Consider the following 18,246-nt stretch of genomic DNA (forward strand, 5'->3'; position numbering starts at 1 on the left):
AGGAGAAGATTTTTGTAAAAGATTACTAAGATTTACGAAAAATGGTTAAAAATTGACTATAAAGGGCAATAACTCCTAAAGTTGTCAACTGACCATTTCGTTCATGTATTTGTAAATCTAACTTTGCTGAACATTATTGCTGTTTACAGTTTATCTCTATCTATAATATTCAAGATAACCAAAACAGCAAAATTTCCAATTCAGGGGCAGCAACCCAACAACGGGTTGTCCGATTCATCTAAAATTTCAGGGCAGATAGATCTTCACCTGATAATCAATTTAACTTCATGTCAGATTTGCTCTAAATGCTTCGGTTTTTGAGTTATAAGCCAAAAACTGCATTTGACCCCTATGTTCTATTTTTAGCAATGACGACCATGTTTGTTGATAGATCAAAACTTCGGATACAATTTATAAACTAAATACCCTAAGGAACATTCAGTTAAAGTTTGGAAGTATTTGGCCTAGTAGTTTCAGAGGAGAAGATTCTTGAAATAGTTTACGACGACGGACGCCAAGTGATGGCATAAGCTCACTTTGGCCCTTTAGGCCATGTGAGCTAAAAATGGAAGTTCATTCTTCATTTCAAAAGTAAAGTCCTGCACTTAAATACTTATATTGTTTGAAAAAAAATACGGGGAGATCCAACTACGAGCTTTTTAACAGCAACAACTTTAATATACGCTATTGGAGCTGGAATAACGCAGCTGCTGGAACCAGACTTGCCCTCCAATAGATCATCGTTAAAGGGTTTAAAGTGTACTCATGGGAATAAACACAAATAAATGGGGAATGTGTACATTGGACACAGATGATACCCTGTTTGCTGACGTTTTAAAAGGAAATAACTCAAAAATGGCAAAAATAATACCACCAAAATGCAAACATGATCTGTGTTCTGTGGTAATAAGCATTGTGTCAGCCTACCTTATTTTAATGTTGATCTCTGTTTTATGTACAAGTGTCATGATTGAGGCAACCACAGGAAGGGAACAGAAGCCAATTTTGGGACATACGAACAAGGGGAAAAAGTAAAACCACAAAAATACTGAACAAGGAAAATTCAAAAAGGAAAGTCCCTCATCAGCTTAAAAGTATTCTCCACTACGACGGGTGCAAAAAAATCTATTATTTCTTAAGTGGGAGACTGATGCCTTAGGAAACAATTAAAACAATAATTCCAATAAACATAATATAAATCACATTTCTTCACTCTTAACTATCAATTCATAGTTAAGTATCTACAGTGGTCAATGATAACATATAAAAGGAGAAGGTGTCCAACTCTTGTCATATATTTTCACCTGGGAAGTCTATGAGAACTCTGGAGCCTTATTCATAAAATATTTGATTTACTTTTGGTTTGTGGCTATGGATCATTTCATCTTTCAATCAAGTCAATTTTTTTTATAAAAACTGAAAACTGTTGGACTGAAGGATCCACTTTTCTAGCCTTGTATATATGTCAGAAGTTTCTCTATACTATTTCTGGCATATTAGGTTTAATTCACCTTTCATTGTGCAGTTTCACCAAAAATTCAATAAGAGGTACATTTGATGATAACAGATCCTCTATGTCAAAGGTCAACAATTTTACATATAATATGATAATAAGCAACAATAATAAGATTGTTTTCAAGTTTATTAGAGGTCAAATAATCCGGTACAAAAACTCATTGACATAACAAAGTTGAAGCTGAACACCATAAATAAATACAGGCAGATGTAACATGATTGTCAATGAGACAATTATCAGCTTTTTTCAGCATGAAATTATTATTCTTCTTTTTTATAAAGCAGAAAAAATTTATATTTTTACATTTCTTAAAACCATAAAATAATGAGTTAATATAGCAGAAAGTCGTAGCATTGAACAAGAATCCCAATTCAGGAATATGTAGACAATAGACAGTGCATGACAAAAACTCTGTCATAGTTGTTTATTTCATTACAATTCTCATTACTGTAACAAGCCAAATTTTAGGCAAATTGTAAAGCTACCACACAGATGAAAGTCTTTTGAAGAGTGATGTCTATATTTCGCTTCCAACCATGATCTTAAATTCTACAAAGAAAAACATTAAAATTTCACTAAATTTGTACATTACACAGAAATTTAAATCATTTTATTTGAAAATATGTGATTTAAAAGTATCAAAATGAACAGAGATCAAAGCATAGCTGTGCTGGAACGGCAGTTCTTATCTTACTAATAATCTTCAGTACCCACTGTTAGTCGTCATATACAGCTATCAGTGTAGCTAAAAAATAATACCCGATAGTGTTGAAGAATAGTTTCTATGTACTGACATTGTTTATCATCTTAATTACATGTTAAATTGTGTTCTTTTTATTTGTCTCCGACTATATTTATACAATAGGAACAAACTAATTTTGAAAATAAAGTGGAATTTTAAAAGTTACCTCTATGTGATGAAGAATATCACCGTTGTTGATAGCATCCTTTCCTTTAAAAAAAACTGAACTGGAAGGAATTTAATATTTTCAACATGTCCAGTTTAGCAGTAGGGATCACATCATACACCAATGTCTTTTCTTCCAGATAACTTGCACACTTGTACTTGATTAACATCAGTCCATAAGACAAAATATTGTCTTCTCTCTTAAATATAAAGAATACTATTAACATTTCTTCTCAAACTTAATATCAAATTGAAGTATCAAATCAACAGGCATTATCAAACAAGACTTCATATACAAAACAAACTCTGCAAACGTCTGTATAGGGTGAGATGTCTTTATTGGGAATCAAACTTTTGAGGTAAACAAGCTAGTGTGTTGGTCTAGTTAAGAAATAGGGTGTGTATTTCTGTTCCTATTAAATCAGTATGTTCTCATTGATGCATTTAAGTTGCATGTTTACCAGCCATCCATCATTACCATCATCATCACCAGACGATATTAAACGATAGAAAGGCATGATATCAACTAAAGTTTTCAAAGCATGCTTTCTAATTAGTTGCTGTAAGGTTTATTATTTATTTGCTTGTCTCTTAAAAAATTATACCTACCGGTATTGTAACTGTATTATAGTTTCCCTTCATAACATTTGTAGTAGTATTTTATGCAAATGTTGTTATTCAACTGAATGATGTTAATAGAGCATTGAAGACATAAGTCATGAACCTCATCAATAATTACGATATGTTTTTCTTCTGGGAATAATGAAACAGCTGCAAACTAATGAGTTTTGATGTCCCTTTGGTATCTTTTGCCTCTCTATTTCATTAATCCCATTTAATCTTATCGGCAATCTAGTTTGACATAATATTTAGGTTTGTCTAGAGTAATCTATTTGTTGTCTCATTTATCAAATACAGTTCAAATGTTTTATTGTTGTTTTGTTTCTGAAATATTGTTTCTGTACTGCAGATTTACCTTATGTATAGTGCAAAATAACTTTACATTTTACATTGTTTTTAATTCTGCACAAAACAGCTGCTCATCAATGTGAATCACTTGAAACGAAAGTGTTCATTTACTGCTTTGAAAATTAAGAACATAAAAGACGTATACTGAAATTTACTGTCTTTTGACTCAGCAATAAAAAAAATACTTACATTTAGCTGTAAATACATTGAACATCTTTACGCTAAAACAGGTCTTCCATATTTCAATAGAATGTCATGATGTACATCCTACAACAAATGTCATATTAAAATTAGCAAACGCCTGGACAAAACAGCCAGTCAGTAGTGTTTTCAATTTCAAACACATTTTTTCTCTTTGCTAGATTTAATGAACAATTTAATACTTAGTACTTTACAACTGAGTAAATTAACCAAGTTATTTGATTAACTAAATTTTGTGAACAGCTTAAATGCAATCAAAAGAGAACAGTTGCTGACTTTCATGTTCACAAGAATACTTTTTCTTATATGTTTCACTGCAAAATGTATTGTTTTTAATTCTGCACAAAACAGCTGCTCATCAATGTGAATCACTTGAAACGAAAGTGTTCATTTACTGCTTTGAAAATTAAGAACGTAAAAGACGTATACTGAAATTTACTGTCTTTTGACTCCGCAATAAAAAAATACTTATATATCAATTTTAGAGGACGATAGATCTCAAATTCAACATATTATTTCTCAGATATATTCACTATGACAAAGAAAAACTTAATTTGAAAACAAATGATTAAATATAAATGTCATTAACAATCCTTATTTAAAGGAATCTTTCCATTATATACGTTTTTTTTAAAACAGATGAAATTATATGCAAAACTTTTTGTTGTTTTATGCTTTTGTAAGAATTTGTATCAAAATTTGAAAAGCCTATCAAGATCAATTTTAGCATCATTCTATTTATTGTAATAGCTTATTTATTATTAAAAAAAGAGGCAATTAATACTAAATATTACATTTTAATATAATCATTATTTTAGAACTCGCAAATGTTATACCAGTACCAAATTTCATTATCTTTTAAAATTCAATTTCTGAACTCTGATAGATTTAGATAAAAACAACTAGATATTACTAATACAATATGGGAACTTTCAGAACAAATTGTATAATATAACTTCCAAAAATTAAAAGTATGAGATATTCTTCATAAAAAAAAATTTAAAGAAAAATTCTGGAATACTAATACATAGCATGTAATTATAAAGTGGTACCTAACACTACAGGGAGATAACTCTGTAAAATCAGCAACGTTTTAATTATGTTGTGTTGTAAACGGAATATTAAGCTTCTCAATGATCAAAACAAGTGTTTGCCAAACTCCTATATAACCAGTAATTTTTCTGATAAAACGGTTGGTTCAATTTTTTTGAAATTTTTGTATTTTTGTCAAAGGGTCAAAGTAAATACTTTGTCAAAATTTTATGAAAATTAAACGAGCCAAATTTATTTTAGTTTAAAGTGTTGGGTACCACCTTAAATCTGTAAGTATTGGATGTAGATGCTTAGTAGGTTAAAAATATACAAAATCTACTTTTTACACCTGTCAACAGACTGTGATAAAGGTTATTGCTTTAAAAAGGAATTATACCAGGATACACGAGAACCCTACTGCTACATCCATTTGGAAATGAGCATGATCTCATTCAGTGTCTGGGTAGACAAACATTTTTAAAGAAGCAATGGAGGGGTATAACATCATAATTGAAAACTTCAAAATCAATTCTTGTAATTATAAATTTTATTTGTAAAATTAGATACTTTTCTATTAATAATTCAAAACTAAAAAAGTTTATATCAGGTTAACAAGCTTTGATTTTACAACCATTACCTTTCATAAGTCAAATTCTTATATTATTTTCATGTTTATAACTTTGTTGTTAGTGAAAAAAAAATGACTATGTGTCAAAACCATGACAATACAAGAAATGCATATAATCTGACTACATCAAATATGAACCTACCTCACCTATCTGAAGGAACCTATTTATTGCTATTTGATCTGTTATCTTGAACCCTAGATGTCTTCATTTGATCTTCATGTAATTGTAACGATCTTGATGATGATTTATCCCTACAGCCTACTGAGGTCCTGTTCTGAGCATTAGGACTTCGTACCCTTCTATAGGAGTTTGAAATCTCTCGTTTTGTACAAACCCAATTCCCAATGTTAATCAACACACAAAACGATATTTTATTCAACTAATTGAGGTTAAATCAAAGAAGTGAATCAAAATTGACTACCCTACTAAAGCAGCATTAATTATTCAGGAACAGTAAAGAGTTAGCTGCTTTAATTTCCAGGCAATTTTCTTGATCTACAGACACAATTGTTTAACAGTTTACATGGATTCTAATTTTTCTTCACCATATTTGCTATTAAATTTACAATTACCAATATTGGAATACAAAACAACATATCTGAATCAGCAGTTTAAATACTTAAAATACACTTTGAATGATTATGCATTATTAAAGGTTGATATTTGTAATATCAATGTTAAAGAGTAGCAAGCAATTTCGGAAATAGATTTTGAATTTTTTTCATGTACCATTTGTAACTCCACTTATCACATAAAAATGAAGAATGGAAGATTCCCCAAAAGACTTATTCTATGTTTATGTGCATGTTACAAATCTAGAGTATTTATTTTTTGCCAGAATTGATTTTTCACATGGAATTTTCATTGTAATGTCACCAAAAAATTGACACTTCTTCATGTCATATTTGAATGAATTACAAGTTTAATGAGGTTGTTGATATATTTGTTTTACTAAATTATCATTTGAAGCTATTTGTTTTATGGAGTTCATATGATAAGATTCCCTCATTTTTTTAAAGCATTTTTTGGTATCTTCTGAATGGATTTACACAAATGTTAACATCGGTAAACTACTGTTGCCTCTAATTGATTATTTATGTGGATGGTGTCTCAGCAGTAGTGTTATGTGTAATAAAGCAGATATGCATGGTTCAAGCCCCAAACAAATATTTCCTCAGTGTGCAACCACTTCATGGTTTTAATATTCTCCCTTGCATAGGAACCACTTTTGCAACCTCATTTATATTTGTGTGGAACTAACTGTCCCTCTCCTTTCCTCAGAAACCAGGATTGATTCAATCTTATAAATGGAAATAATTGTAATGGCAGAATATGAATCCTAATTTCAGAATGGTGGATAGAGCAACTGATCAAAGTATTTTTAATTCTATATCTGAAATGTTGAATGCCAAGATGAAATTTCTGCCCCTGTAACCAACCTAATGTACTGTACTGAACCATTTCTCAAACGTTTTTGATGTTCCAATGAACCCTTCAGTATAAAATAATCATTGATATATTATGCTTCTCTGATCAATGAAATTAAATTATATCTGACAAGTTTCTCGAGTGTTAAATGAACATCACTGTCACTCAAATTTCCAAAACAAACTGGAATCTAGAAGGGGATAGTAGTATTGAAATATCAGCTTCATATTACAAGGGATATCAAGGAGACTTATCTAGCCTTCAAACTCAACAAAGTCTTTCGAGCCTCAATAATCAACTAAGTCGATGTGACCGTAATATAAAGGATCTGCATGAGGTAGGTTTATTAGTGCCAAGCATGCAGCTGAACTTCTGGGGCTTATCTAGTGGATGGTACAGTTGTGTTCATCAACACCCTGAAGAATCTTAAACACTAACAGTACACAGAAATAAATGGAAACAACAAAGATAGTCCCAGAGCCTTTAAAAGATCTGAATATCAATATTTCAACAACAAAATCCCTGAAGGACAGCAATATCACTAGTTAACTTGTCTAAATTGGAAGTTATCAGTGCTAATCAGTGCTGGGCATAAAATTACAAAGGAAGTCATTCACTTCAATCGAACACTGAATAATATGGATTCTTCTAAAATATTTTTAATTGATGACAGTAAATATTAACAGATGGTTGACATGATTATTAAAAAAGTTGTAACTTTCTGTTATGAGACACACAACATTTATCACAGGATAATACATTAAAACTGACAATCTGATTGTCAGGTATTGGCAATTTTTACACAGGTATATATAGATCCATAATAAGTGTTTTGATATCCCTCAGCTACGAATATCAGTCTTAAATATGTTGAAATAAGACCAAATGTTGAATATATAATCCTTGTATTTATGGCATTGAAGATGTTCACTATTATCTCTTAGCATCTACCTAACACTGGGATGCCTATGGACACTTGCTGAACAACATAGTCATCGCCTAATATGATAATATTAATAAGCCGTGTTGAATATCCTAATCCTTGCCTAACAAGGGGATGCCTACAGTGGTCGTGTCCTACTTCTTGCCTAGTCTCTATATACCTGCCTAATGTAATCAAGAGTAAATATTATTAATGAATGCAATAATTATATTGACATGTTTAATTTACAGTTAATTATAAAACACTAAACCATCAATAAGTTATTTGTTGTTTCAAATCAACGTCTTATTTTACACAAGACAATTCCAGTCTTCATGCTTAACTACACACATGATTTAAATCCAATTAATATTTCTAGAATCTATTTATAAATCACTGAGTTGGATCAAAAGATAAATGTTTCAGGTTTTCCCCCTTCAAGCTAATCAATATAAGTAACTTTCTGTTTATGATTATGAATTTCCCCTACCTACCTACCTGGCCATAGTTTTATATGACAGAAACCTGAAACACATAATCTTTTTAAAAGAGTTGATGAATTAAATTCAAATATTAAAATAATCCTATTGTGCTTCATCTTTAATCCCATGCACGATTAAGTATTATGTTTTAAATGATGAATTACTAACTTGAATGTCTAGGATTTTTAAGTTAATGTCAATTTATAGAACAGTTCTTGTTTCAAGCCAATATAAAGTCTTACAGCTTGAAACTGATCCAGTACTAGTCTAGACCACTGAACAAGGGTAAAATAGTTATATATCACAACTAAGACAGTACTCTTCTTTTTTATGGTCATAAAATCCTTCTTTTCACCATATCGTATATTCTTATCTTTTGCAATTTTATTGTTGCCATGCTCAAATTTCTCATCACATATGGTAATGTAATGTATTAAATTTGAAATTAAGTGTTTGTCTGATGTACGGGTCAAATATAGGTACTTAACACAACTGTTTTTACAAATAGTATCAATTGTCTCCCCTTCCTCCATTTTAAACAAACCCTGATAATTGTCTTTACCATCTGAGACATTACCTAAAAATTGTTGAGTATGATTTATCTGTTGTAACCACCTCTCCCTCTTCCTCCTCCTCCACCTGTAAAGAGAAAGTTTGTGTAAAACAAAACAAAAATAACCAGGTGCTCCGCAGGGCGCAGCTTTATACGACCGCAGAGGTCGAACCCTGAACAGTTGGGGCAAGTATGGACAAAACATTCTAGCGTGATACAGCTCTGAATTTGGATTGTGATCAAATTTTTGACATTACATGGGTTTTTTTTACACAAAACAAATGTCAAGATTTTACAAATTTTACAATTAAAGATTTCTTCTTCAAACTTTTTAAATCTAAAATTAAATAGTTGGCACAGCATAGGTTTCTGACACAGAATGAATGTGGTCTAATGAACTTAAAAGTTTGTTTTTGCCTTTTAGCAATTCACTATGCTGTTGAATATTAATCCTCTCAAAAAAATGTTTGAAGAAATTTTCTTTTTATTTATGAAATCTGAAATGAGAAAAATTTACCCCCCCCCCCCCCTTTTTTCACATCCCCGTTTCCTTTTTTCCAAAACTGATATCAATTCAAATTTCTAATGGAGTTTGCAACAATAACTACTCATTTAAATACATCATAAAATATTAAGATGTAAAAAAACTGCTTGTTATCACTGAATGGTAAAGATTGGTTGGTAGTAAAAGTGAATATACATTGTTTATTGTATAAAACAATAAAAAAAACTTCATCAGCAACATTTTATATTGGCAAATTTCCAATGAAGTTATTTACATAAAGTAATGGGCAAATAAAAATAGAAAATGACATCATAGTCATGTCTGGCAAATGTCCAACATACATTATCTAAAAACATTTTAGATAAGATAAGGAAATAAGACATAAAAAAACTGCTTGTTATCACTGAATGGTAAAGATTATTTTAATTTATCAGTTGGTAGTAAAAAGTGAATATACATTGTATATTGTATATAACAAAGATTTAAGTTGATTCTGGACAAAGAAAGATAACTCCAATTAAAAAAAATCTTGCTATTGCACAATATTTTGCAATTAGATATTTCTTGCTTACTATTCTGGACAAAGAAAGATAACTCTAATTAAAAAAAAATTTGCTATTTCACAATATTGTGCAATTAGATATTTCTTGCCATTGCGCAATACTGTGCAATTGAAATGACTTGCTATTGCACAATACTTAATATAATAATTTTAGATCCTGATTTGGACCAACTTGAAAACTGGGCCCATAATAAAAAATCTAAGTACATTTTTGGATTCAGCATATCAAAGAACCCCAAGATTTCAATTTTTGTTAAAATCAGACTAAGTTTAATTTTGGACCCTTTGGACTTTAGTGTAGACCAATTTGAAAACAGTACCAAAAATGAAGAATCTACATACACAGTTAGATTTGGTATATCAAAGAACCCCATTTATTCAATTTTTGATGAAATCAAACAAAGTTTAATTTTGGACCCCGATTTGGACCAACTTGAAAACTGGGCCAATAATCAAGAATCTAAGTACATTTTTAGATTCAGCATATCAAAGAACCTAACTGATTGATTTTTTGTCAAAATCAAACTAAGTTTAATTTTGGACCCTTTGGACCTTAATGTAGACCAATTTGAAAACAGACCAAAAGTTAAGAATCTACATACACAGTCATGACAGTTAGATTCGGCATTTCAAAGAACCCCAATTATTCAATTTTGATGAAATCAAACAAAGTTTAATTTTGGACCCTTTGGACCCCTTATTCTGTTGGGACCAAAACTCCCAAAATCAAACCCAACCTTCCTTTTATGGTCATAAACCTTGTGTTTAAATTTCATAGATTTCTATTTACTTATACTAACGTTATGGTGCGAAAACCAAGAAAAATGCTTATTTGGGTCCCTTTTTGGCCCCTAATTCCTAAACTGTTGGGACCTAAACTCCCAAAATCAATACCAACCTTCCTTTTGTAGTCATTAACATTGTGTTTAAATTTCATTGATTTCTATTTACTTAAACTAATATTATTGTGCGAAAACCAAGAATAATGCTTATTTGGGCCCTTTTTTGGCCCCTAATTCCTAAACTGTTGAGACCAAAACTCCCAAAATCAATCCCAACCGTTCTTTTGTGGTCATAAACCTTGTGTCAAAATTTCATAGATTTCTATTAACTTAAACTAAAGTTATAGTGCGAAAACCAAGAAAATGCTTATTTGGGCCCTTTTTGGCCCCTAATTCCTAAAATGTTGGGACCAAAACTCCCAAAATCAATCCCAACCTTCCTTTTGTGGTCATAAACCTTGTGTTAAAATTTCATAGATTTCCATTCACTTTTACTAAAGTTAGAGTGCGAAAACTAAAAGTATTCGGACGCCGGACGACGACGACGACGACGCCGACGCCAACGTGATAGCAATATACGACGAAAATTTTTTCAAAATTTGCGGTCGTATAAAAACTACAGTCTGCGCCAAAAAAATTTTCATCCAAAGTCCATACTAAATATCAAAACTTTATCCTGTATGAAATTTTCACTTATTCGAAACCCAAAATTTACTGGTCTAGGCCATTGAAATAGTAGCTTAGGGCTATTCCAGTAAAATTTACCTAGGAGGGGCGGAACGCCGACGATATTTTTTTCCATAGGTGGGGGGTTATCAACATAATTATATTCTGGAGGGTGGTGGTCCCGATTCAAATTCATTTCTGTTGGGGGGGGGGGGGGGGGTCTGAATGATAGATTAAACATATTGTTCCCCCTGTTATGAAGGAAGATTCTCCCGAAAAGGTCGTCTGAATGCAAATAAAGTTGGCAGACCACTAAATTTAAGCGTCCGTTTGTGTTCTTGTGAAACGCGACGAGCCGGAAGCAGGGAAGAGTTATCTCTCGGAAGTCGGAGTTATCTCCCCGATTCGGTGCATGTGCTCGTCCATGAACTAAACAAAAAGATGGATAAAGTGGTGTTTTTTCTAAAGAAAAACTATTTGGAAGACCTGATAAATGCATTTAAAGGTAAAGTATTGACTTTATTAGAAAGCCAGTGTGATTTTGAAATAAATCATGAAAGTAATCAAGGAAATAAATGTTACATATGTCTGTAAACTAGCGGATGTCAAGATCACGAAATTATCTCTGTTTATATGGATGCAGACACAATTTGTGCATATACATGTAGCACACAATGTTGAGATATATAATATTAATCTTTACTGATGTTTGGCTATTTGTTTCTCTTTCCCTGCAAAGAATATGTCCTTTTAAGGAGGACTGGCCAATTCTTTGCAATTTTTGTCATGAATAATATTTTATTGCATACAATTTATAACTTATCTCTACCAAACACTTGAAACATGAAATGGTTGGTGCCAACCGGTTGCCCCACCTGAAGAATTTGCTGTACTTAAATCTATTTCCTTGCAAAGAATATGTCCTTAATAAGGTGGACTGGCCAATTCTTTGCAATTTTTGTCCCAAATAATATTTTATTACAAACAGTTTATAACAACTTCAAGTACCCTCTCCCTTGTATACCGTCTCCCCACCAAAAAATATGTGTGGGTGACATCCAAACTATGCGGTCCATAAAAAATATTTATATTTGGCACAGACAATTAGATTGTGCATGTTGCGTGTGTGGTATTGAAGGGAAAAAATGGCCTAATTTTTGCGGAAAAATATGGCCTTGTTACACAGGAGAGTATATCATCTTCCTCAACATTTGCCTATTGAAAAAAAAAATGTACATAAGAAACATATTTTTTTTCTCTAGGTAGGGGGTTTTGGAAGAAAATACATGTTCTAGGTGGGGGTGTAATTTTTTAATCTTTTCCATAGGTGGGGGGTCAAAATATAAGTGGCATTCCACCCCCCCTGGATAATTTTTACTGGAATAGCCCTTATAGTGCAGAATGATACCAGTATCTGTTTTCTCATCATAAGATCTTAAAGAAATAACACTCTTAAAATTATGTAAATTTCAATACAATTTACAATAATTTTTACCCTTAGGTTTTGTTTCGTGAAAGAGCCACATTGCAATTTTATTCATTCATGCATGTATGTGTATGCTAAACTATCAAAATTAACAATTTCACCATAAATAAAAATGCTCCTCAAAACATAATAATTACTCTGATAAGGTGCTCCGCCTCCTCGTTTGTTACCATACTGTCCCCTCATTGGTCCTCCACCAGAATTTCCTGTGTAACTTTGTCCAAACGATTGGCTATAGTCACCTCCCCCTGTAATATAACACTCAATACATTAAACTAATGTATATTTTGTTTACCTGTAGGTAAATTAAAATGGCTTTTAAAACTGTTTGAAAGAAACCACATTGTACAAATTTGAACAGACTGTCAATAGATATAAGAAGTTATATGAGTGCCAATGAGACAACTCTCCATCCAAGTCTGTTTACTGTGTTATTGTAACGAGTTGACTTGTCATTCCAGCGATGCACAGTTTGGACATCGCTATTCCTGTCTTGTGTGCATACCTTGTCCCCCTCCGTAACCACCACCATAACCACCGGCACTGTATCCACCATCATTATAACCTTGGTTATATGAACTATTTTGGTTGTATCCGCCAGCATAACCACCACTACCATCGTCATAACCTCCTCCATAACCACCGCCGCCATAGCTCTGGTAACCTCCTGCTAATAAAATACATACTTGTGCTGTTATCTTACTTGATGATATATTAACGCTAGGTCGTCCTTTGATATAAGCTGTATATTCAATTAGCTAAAACATGTCAGATAACTAGTTACTATTTAAGGAGCATGATTACATCATATGTGAGGCCAAAATAAATAGTGTGTTTCTTATTTCACTCAGAAAAAATAAAGGTAGGGTAAAACATTTTATTTTATGGAAACTTTTTATTTTTTTCTATTGATCATGTTAATGACAGCAGAAAAAGGTTCCAAATGAAATCATTTGATGTGCCTGCATGTTTCTTTGATATTTAGAGAATAGCACTTACAGCTTTTTTAATTTTCTGTTTTAGCTCTGTGTAAGAAATATGAAAATAAACTTTAATGCAAATTTTATGCATTTCATGGGTCGTAAGAGGAATATGATCTTGCTGATTAACTATCTTAAAGCAAAAATGGCAGTGAAAAAACTGGCATGGTATTATTATGTTTGACCTCGCTGAACCTTACAATTTAAATGACACACAGGGTATACAGGTATACATGTGGGAACAGATTCCTACCCCCTTTTTTTAGTAGTAAAAACACTGCAAATCGATGCTATTAAAGCAGCGGCTTATTATGATTTTTCAAGGGGTAATACTCTTGCACTCTCTTTATTTAATATATAGATGTGTTTTGATGTTTGACAGAATTTAATTTTGAAGAGGGGTTCTGACAATATTAAAATTCCAGGTTTTGAGAAGAGTGAGAATGTGAAATATTTGCCTTATTAATAAATCTATGGAAAAATAATTGTAGATATTATTTATAATAGGACATGATTTTTTTTCCTTCTCTAGTATAAACTGTTGTGGGACTAGCCAGAGAAATATTAAAGAATTAAAGTAGACTTGGTGCCGGGGGCAGATTCATTTATAAATGAACAAGAATCATACGCCATGTCTGCCTACTAGGGAAAGCTTTCTATTTCTCGTTACACATTGTCTGCCTCCTTGCCGTCTGACATTAATTCAAACTGTCAAATGCTCAAAAGCATTAAAGGGGCACTAGCTACGAGATATATAAAAAATCTAAAGTTTGATTTTTTTCTGTTCAATCAATAATGAAAGTGAAATAGTGAAATAACAATTCGCTTTTTGCAGCCAAAAAGGTTCAATTTTGTCAAATTACGCTAAGAAACATTGATAATTAGTAATTCACTTGCAAGTGAATGAGTCGACCTCTTTAAATCCGTATTCATGTGAACTTCAATTTAACCCCTAGCTAGAGATATACAACGCATGCATTGTACGTGTACTGGTTATTTAAAGAAAAAGAATGTCAACAATGAAAGTGAAACTACAGTAAATCATTTGATTACTAATTCGATGCACATAAAATCATTCTTATACGGTTAAAAACAATGAGAAACATCTATTTTTAATCTATAAAATAAAATCAAACAGACCTATAAAAATCCAATTGCACATGTTGGTTTAATCTATTCATATCTTTATTTATGTTTACATCGCTTATATGGACTGGTCATCTGAGGTCAAATCGATAGGTAATTAGATGGCGTCTGGACTAAAATAAACACGAAACGAACCTATGTCTATTATCTACCCCATGCTCTGTAAACTGTTTATTTTAGACTTTTGATAGTTTGGATAAATGTTTTACATTGTTATAAATCAAATATGAGAATTTGAGTCAAATCGGTGACCATGAATTTGACAGCTAGTGCCCCTTTAACAGCCATTTAGGTTGCGTCCTGAGAACAATTTTTTTTACAACATTCGTAAGAGCATTTTTTACAACAAAAGCTGGATTGATTTAAGAGTAAATTGATCTCATTTTACTGTTCAATTATTTGTCAATTAACCGACAGAATTAGATAGTCTGTCCATCCTGAAACGATTCTGACTTTCGGTCCAAAGAAGCACAGGTACAAAACAAGATTTTGTTAATAATATATATATATATATATTCTGAATTCATTATTCACTATATATACAATTATTTAAAGAAATCTCGTCTTGTACTTGTGCAAAGACACTGGCGGATCTAGAATTTTTCATCAGTGGGGGCCCGCTCCAGTCACGCTTCAGTGATTCCCTATATAAGCAACTTAATTTTTTCTCAAAAAGGGGGGGCCCGGCCCCCCTTAAATTCGTCTCTGAAAGAAGTTGAGCAAAGTGCGTCAACTTCTTATTTTTTTAGTCTATAGGTCCATCATGGTGTTCTTCAAAAAGATTCATCATATCGTAATTATCCGGAATTAATTTCATTATATTTTTCAACCATGTGATCACATTTCGCATATATTTGACAGCTAATACGATGCATGGTAGTTTAAAAACCATGTTTGTTGATTTAAAATCTTGGTTCTTGAAACACTTTACTTGTCCATATTGGTCTTTGCTATCAAACATTTTGAAGATTTGTAGTTTTCTAAACAAATAGTCGGATCCGAACAGACCAAAAAATTCAGATTTTTAAGATTTTAAAAATTTTTTGTCAATTAAATGTTTTCGGACGGCGTCAAAACGGAGTTAGGGTCTGGAAACCGGAAACACTATTAAATTATTTTGGCCTGATGAATATTTTGAAATTAAAATAACAATATTTTCAAATTAAAACAATGATATTTTCAAATTAAAACAATGATATTTTCAAATTAAAATAATGATATTTTCAAATAAAAAAACAAGGATATTTACTAAATAGAACATTGATATTTTCAAATTAAAAAATAATAATATTGATAATGCATATTTAATTTCACTATGAAATAAGAATGTGTCCTAAGTACACGAATGCCCCATCCGCACTATCATTTTCTATGTTCAGTGGACCGTGAAAATGGGGTAAAATCTCTAATTTGGCATAAAAATTAGAAAGATCATATCATAAGGAACATCTGTACTAAGTTTCAAGGTGATTGGACCCCAACTTCATCAAAAACTACCTCGACCAAAAACTTTAACCTAAAGTGGGACAAACGGACGGACAGACGAACAGACAGACCAGAAAACATAATGCCCATAAATGGGGTATAAAACTAATATTTATTCATATTTCATGTAAGGCCAAAATAAAAAGATTGTATGTTTGCCCAAACGTGACCGACCCAAAATAAACCCGCCGACTCAAATTCTTTTTTTGACGTTTTTTTGAAGAATTTTTTTTTTTCCGATTTTTTTGGGGTCCGCTCCGTCATTGCATAAAACTTAATGTTTGTCGTCTTTGCGTTTGAAAGTAACTGTGAATAAGATTAAAATGAAATGAAATAAAATGAAAGCGTATAAGAGACGCAGTTAATCGATTTTCGATGTTCTCTGTTTTTATCTTCTGATTTAACAAACGTAAAGAAGTAAAATATGTGAAGTGGCACAGTTTTTTTACGCTGTGGTTGTCTGTACTAACCCTTATATGCTCAATGTTAATTTCGTCGTGTTATCGAATATCTGATAAGAATATTCAGGTAGATTTGTTCAAAACCATGTGCAATCGAATATTTTCAATGTTATTCTGACAGGAAATGGATCCGGAAGTTGCGAATTTACAATCTTGCAAGAAGATTTTGTTTTTACTGAATAAAAAGGAATTATTTCTTGATAAATTGTTGTCTTTAATTATAATTTTCCTTTATCATGTAAATTAGATGCCCTTTTATTCAAATAGTTCAAATTTACAAGTCTCATTAAACAAGATCAGTACGTTGCTGTTTGGGAGAATTTGATAAAACTATAATTGCTTACAGAATCAGAAATATAATCTTAACTGAATGTAACTCCTTCTGAATAATTTATTGCAATATAAATCCCTTTTGACAAGAGAAATCGGACTTTTGTCCGAAATATTTTTTTCACATGTGCAAAAGTAAAAACATGTTATGGAAGCCTCTAGAACCATTACATAAAAATAAATAGTCTTCAGAAAACGTTAACTTTATGCAATTATATTTTATCAATAATGATTATTTTCAAAAATTTAAACTTGATTATTTAAAGAAATAAAATTATAACAAATACGTTTTTAGTTTGGAGATTCTACAGAACATGCTTTGATCTATTTATAGCCAAATTAGTTTACCTGTGTGATAATGTAAAATATAAATTTTTCAAAACATAAAAAAACCACAAACTAAGGATGGTAGATAATAATGCATATAAATATTTTAGGACATTTAATCTATTTTAATAGAAATAGGATTTAAAAACTGCAAACAAATTTAATCATTATTAATACATATAATCAGCTGATATTTTTTTACACAAACATCGTGTTGATGGAACTGTTGAAAATCACTTCATAAATCCACCAGCCCTTTCACACAGCTAGCAATTGTCAGGGTTATAAACATCTCAGGATACAAATCATATAGTAGACTAATTTATTTATAGAGGTTTTTAAATTCATGGCTTTTGGTTGTCTCTACAAAGGTTTGACGAAAAAAAAAAATATACTGTTTTAAGATCTTTTAATATTTTGATGCAAATTCTGATAAAAAAAAAAAAAAAAAAAAAGAATTTGCCTACCTACCTACCCACACCCAGTCATCATGGGTCGGGTTTGGGCAAACTGAAATATTTTTAATTGTGGCCTAATTTTTTGAATTAAATGCAAATTTAGTGAGTCTGATAAGAAAGCAACTGATATTGCACATTTTAAACAGCAAGCACCTTTTATATAGCTTCAATTTTTCAACCAATATTCCACCTGGAATTGTTTTTCTTTGTATTGAATCATTAACATTTGACCGAATCAATAGAATGTATTATAATCATGATAATACATAAGTCTTGTAATTTGCTATATAATAGTTCCTTTTATTTGCCAGTGCACCACCTATATGACAAAAAATATTACCTTGTTGACCTCCATATCCCCCACCTTGACCTCCAAATCCACCACCTTGACCTCCTCGACCTAAAAATAGACATGAAAT

General features: G+C 31.5%; 1 protein-coding gene and 1 non-coding gene across 7 annotated transcripts in view; both read right to left on the reverse strand.

The window, feature by feature from the left end:
• Window positions 1–526: 526 nt before the first annotated feature.
• Window positions 527–822, reverse strand: LOC143065555 (small subunit ribosomal RNA). Its single transcript, XR_012975518.1, has one exon. It is a non-coding gene; the product is annotated as a small subunit ribosomal RNA (ribosomal RNA).
• An 802-nt stretch (window positions 823–1,624) lies between these two features.
• Window positions 1,625–18,246, reverse strand: part of LOC143063505 (heterogeneous nuclear ribonucleoprotein 87F-like) — a 41,906-nt gene continuing 25,284 nt past the window's right edge. For 3 of the 6 annotated variants that reach the window (XM_076235706.1, XM_076235705.1, XM_076235703.1), the window contains exons 5-9: window positions 18,168–18,227; window positions 13,146–13,310; window positions 12,778–12,888; window positions 8,664–8,725; window positions 7,326–7,789 (exon numbers count right to left, since the gene is read on the reverse strand). In XM_076235706.1, the coding sequence (XP_076091821.1) occupies window positions 8,685–8,725; window positions 12,778–12,888; window positions 13,146–13,310; window positions 18,168–18,227 (377 nt within the window). In that variant the 3' untranslated portion in view covers window positions 7,326–7,789; window positions 8,664–8,684. Of the gene's footprint in view, window positions 2,066–2,424; window positions 2,624–3,581; window positions 3,660–7,325; window positions 7,790–8,663; window positions 8,726–12,777; window positions 12,889–13,145; window positions 13,311–18,167; window positions 18,228–18,246 lie in introns of those variants that run through there. The other 3 variants (XR_012975025.1, XM_076235704.1, XM_076235707.1) reach the window with 3 other exon arrangements.

Source organism: Mytilus galloprovincialis, chromosome 2, assembly GCF_965363235.1.
Source record: "Mytilus galloprovincialis chromosome 2, xbMytGall1.hap1.1, whole genome shotgun sequence".
Lineage (NCBI taxonomy): Eukaryota > Metazoa > Mollusca > Bivalvia > Mytilida > Mytilidae > Mytilus > Mytilus galloprovincialis.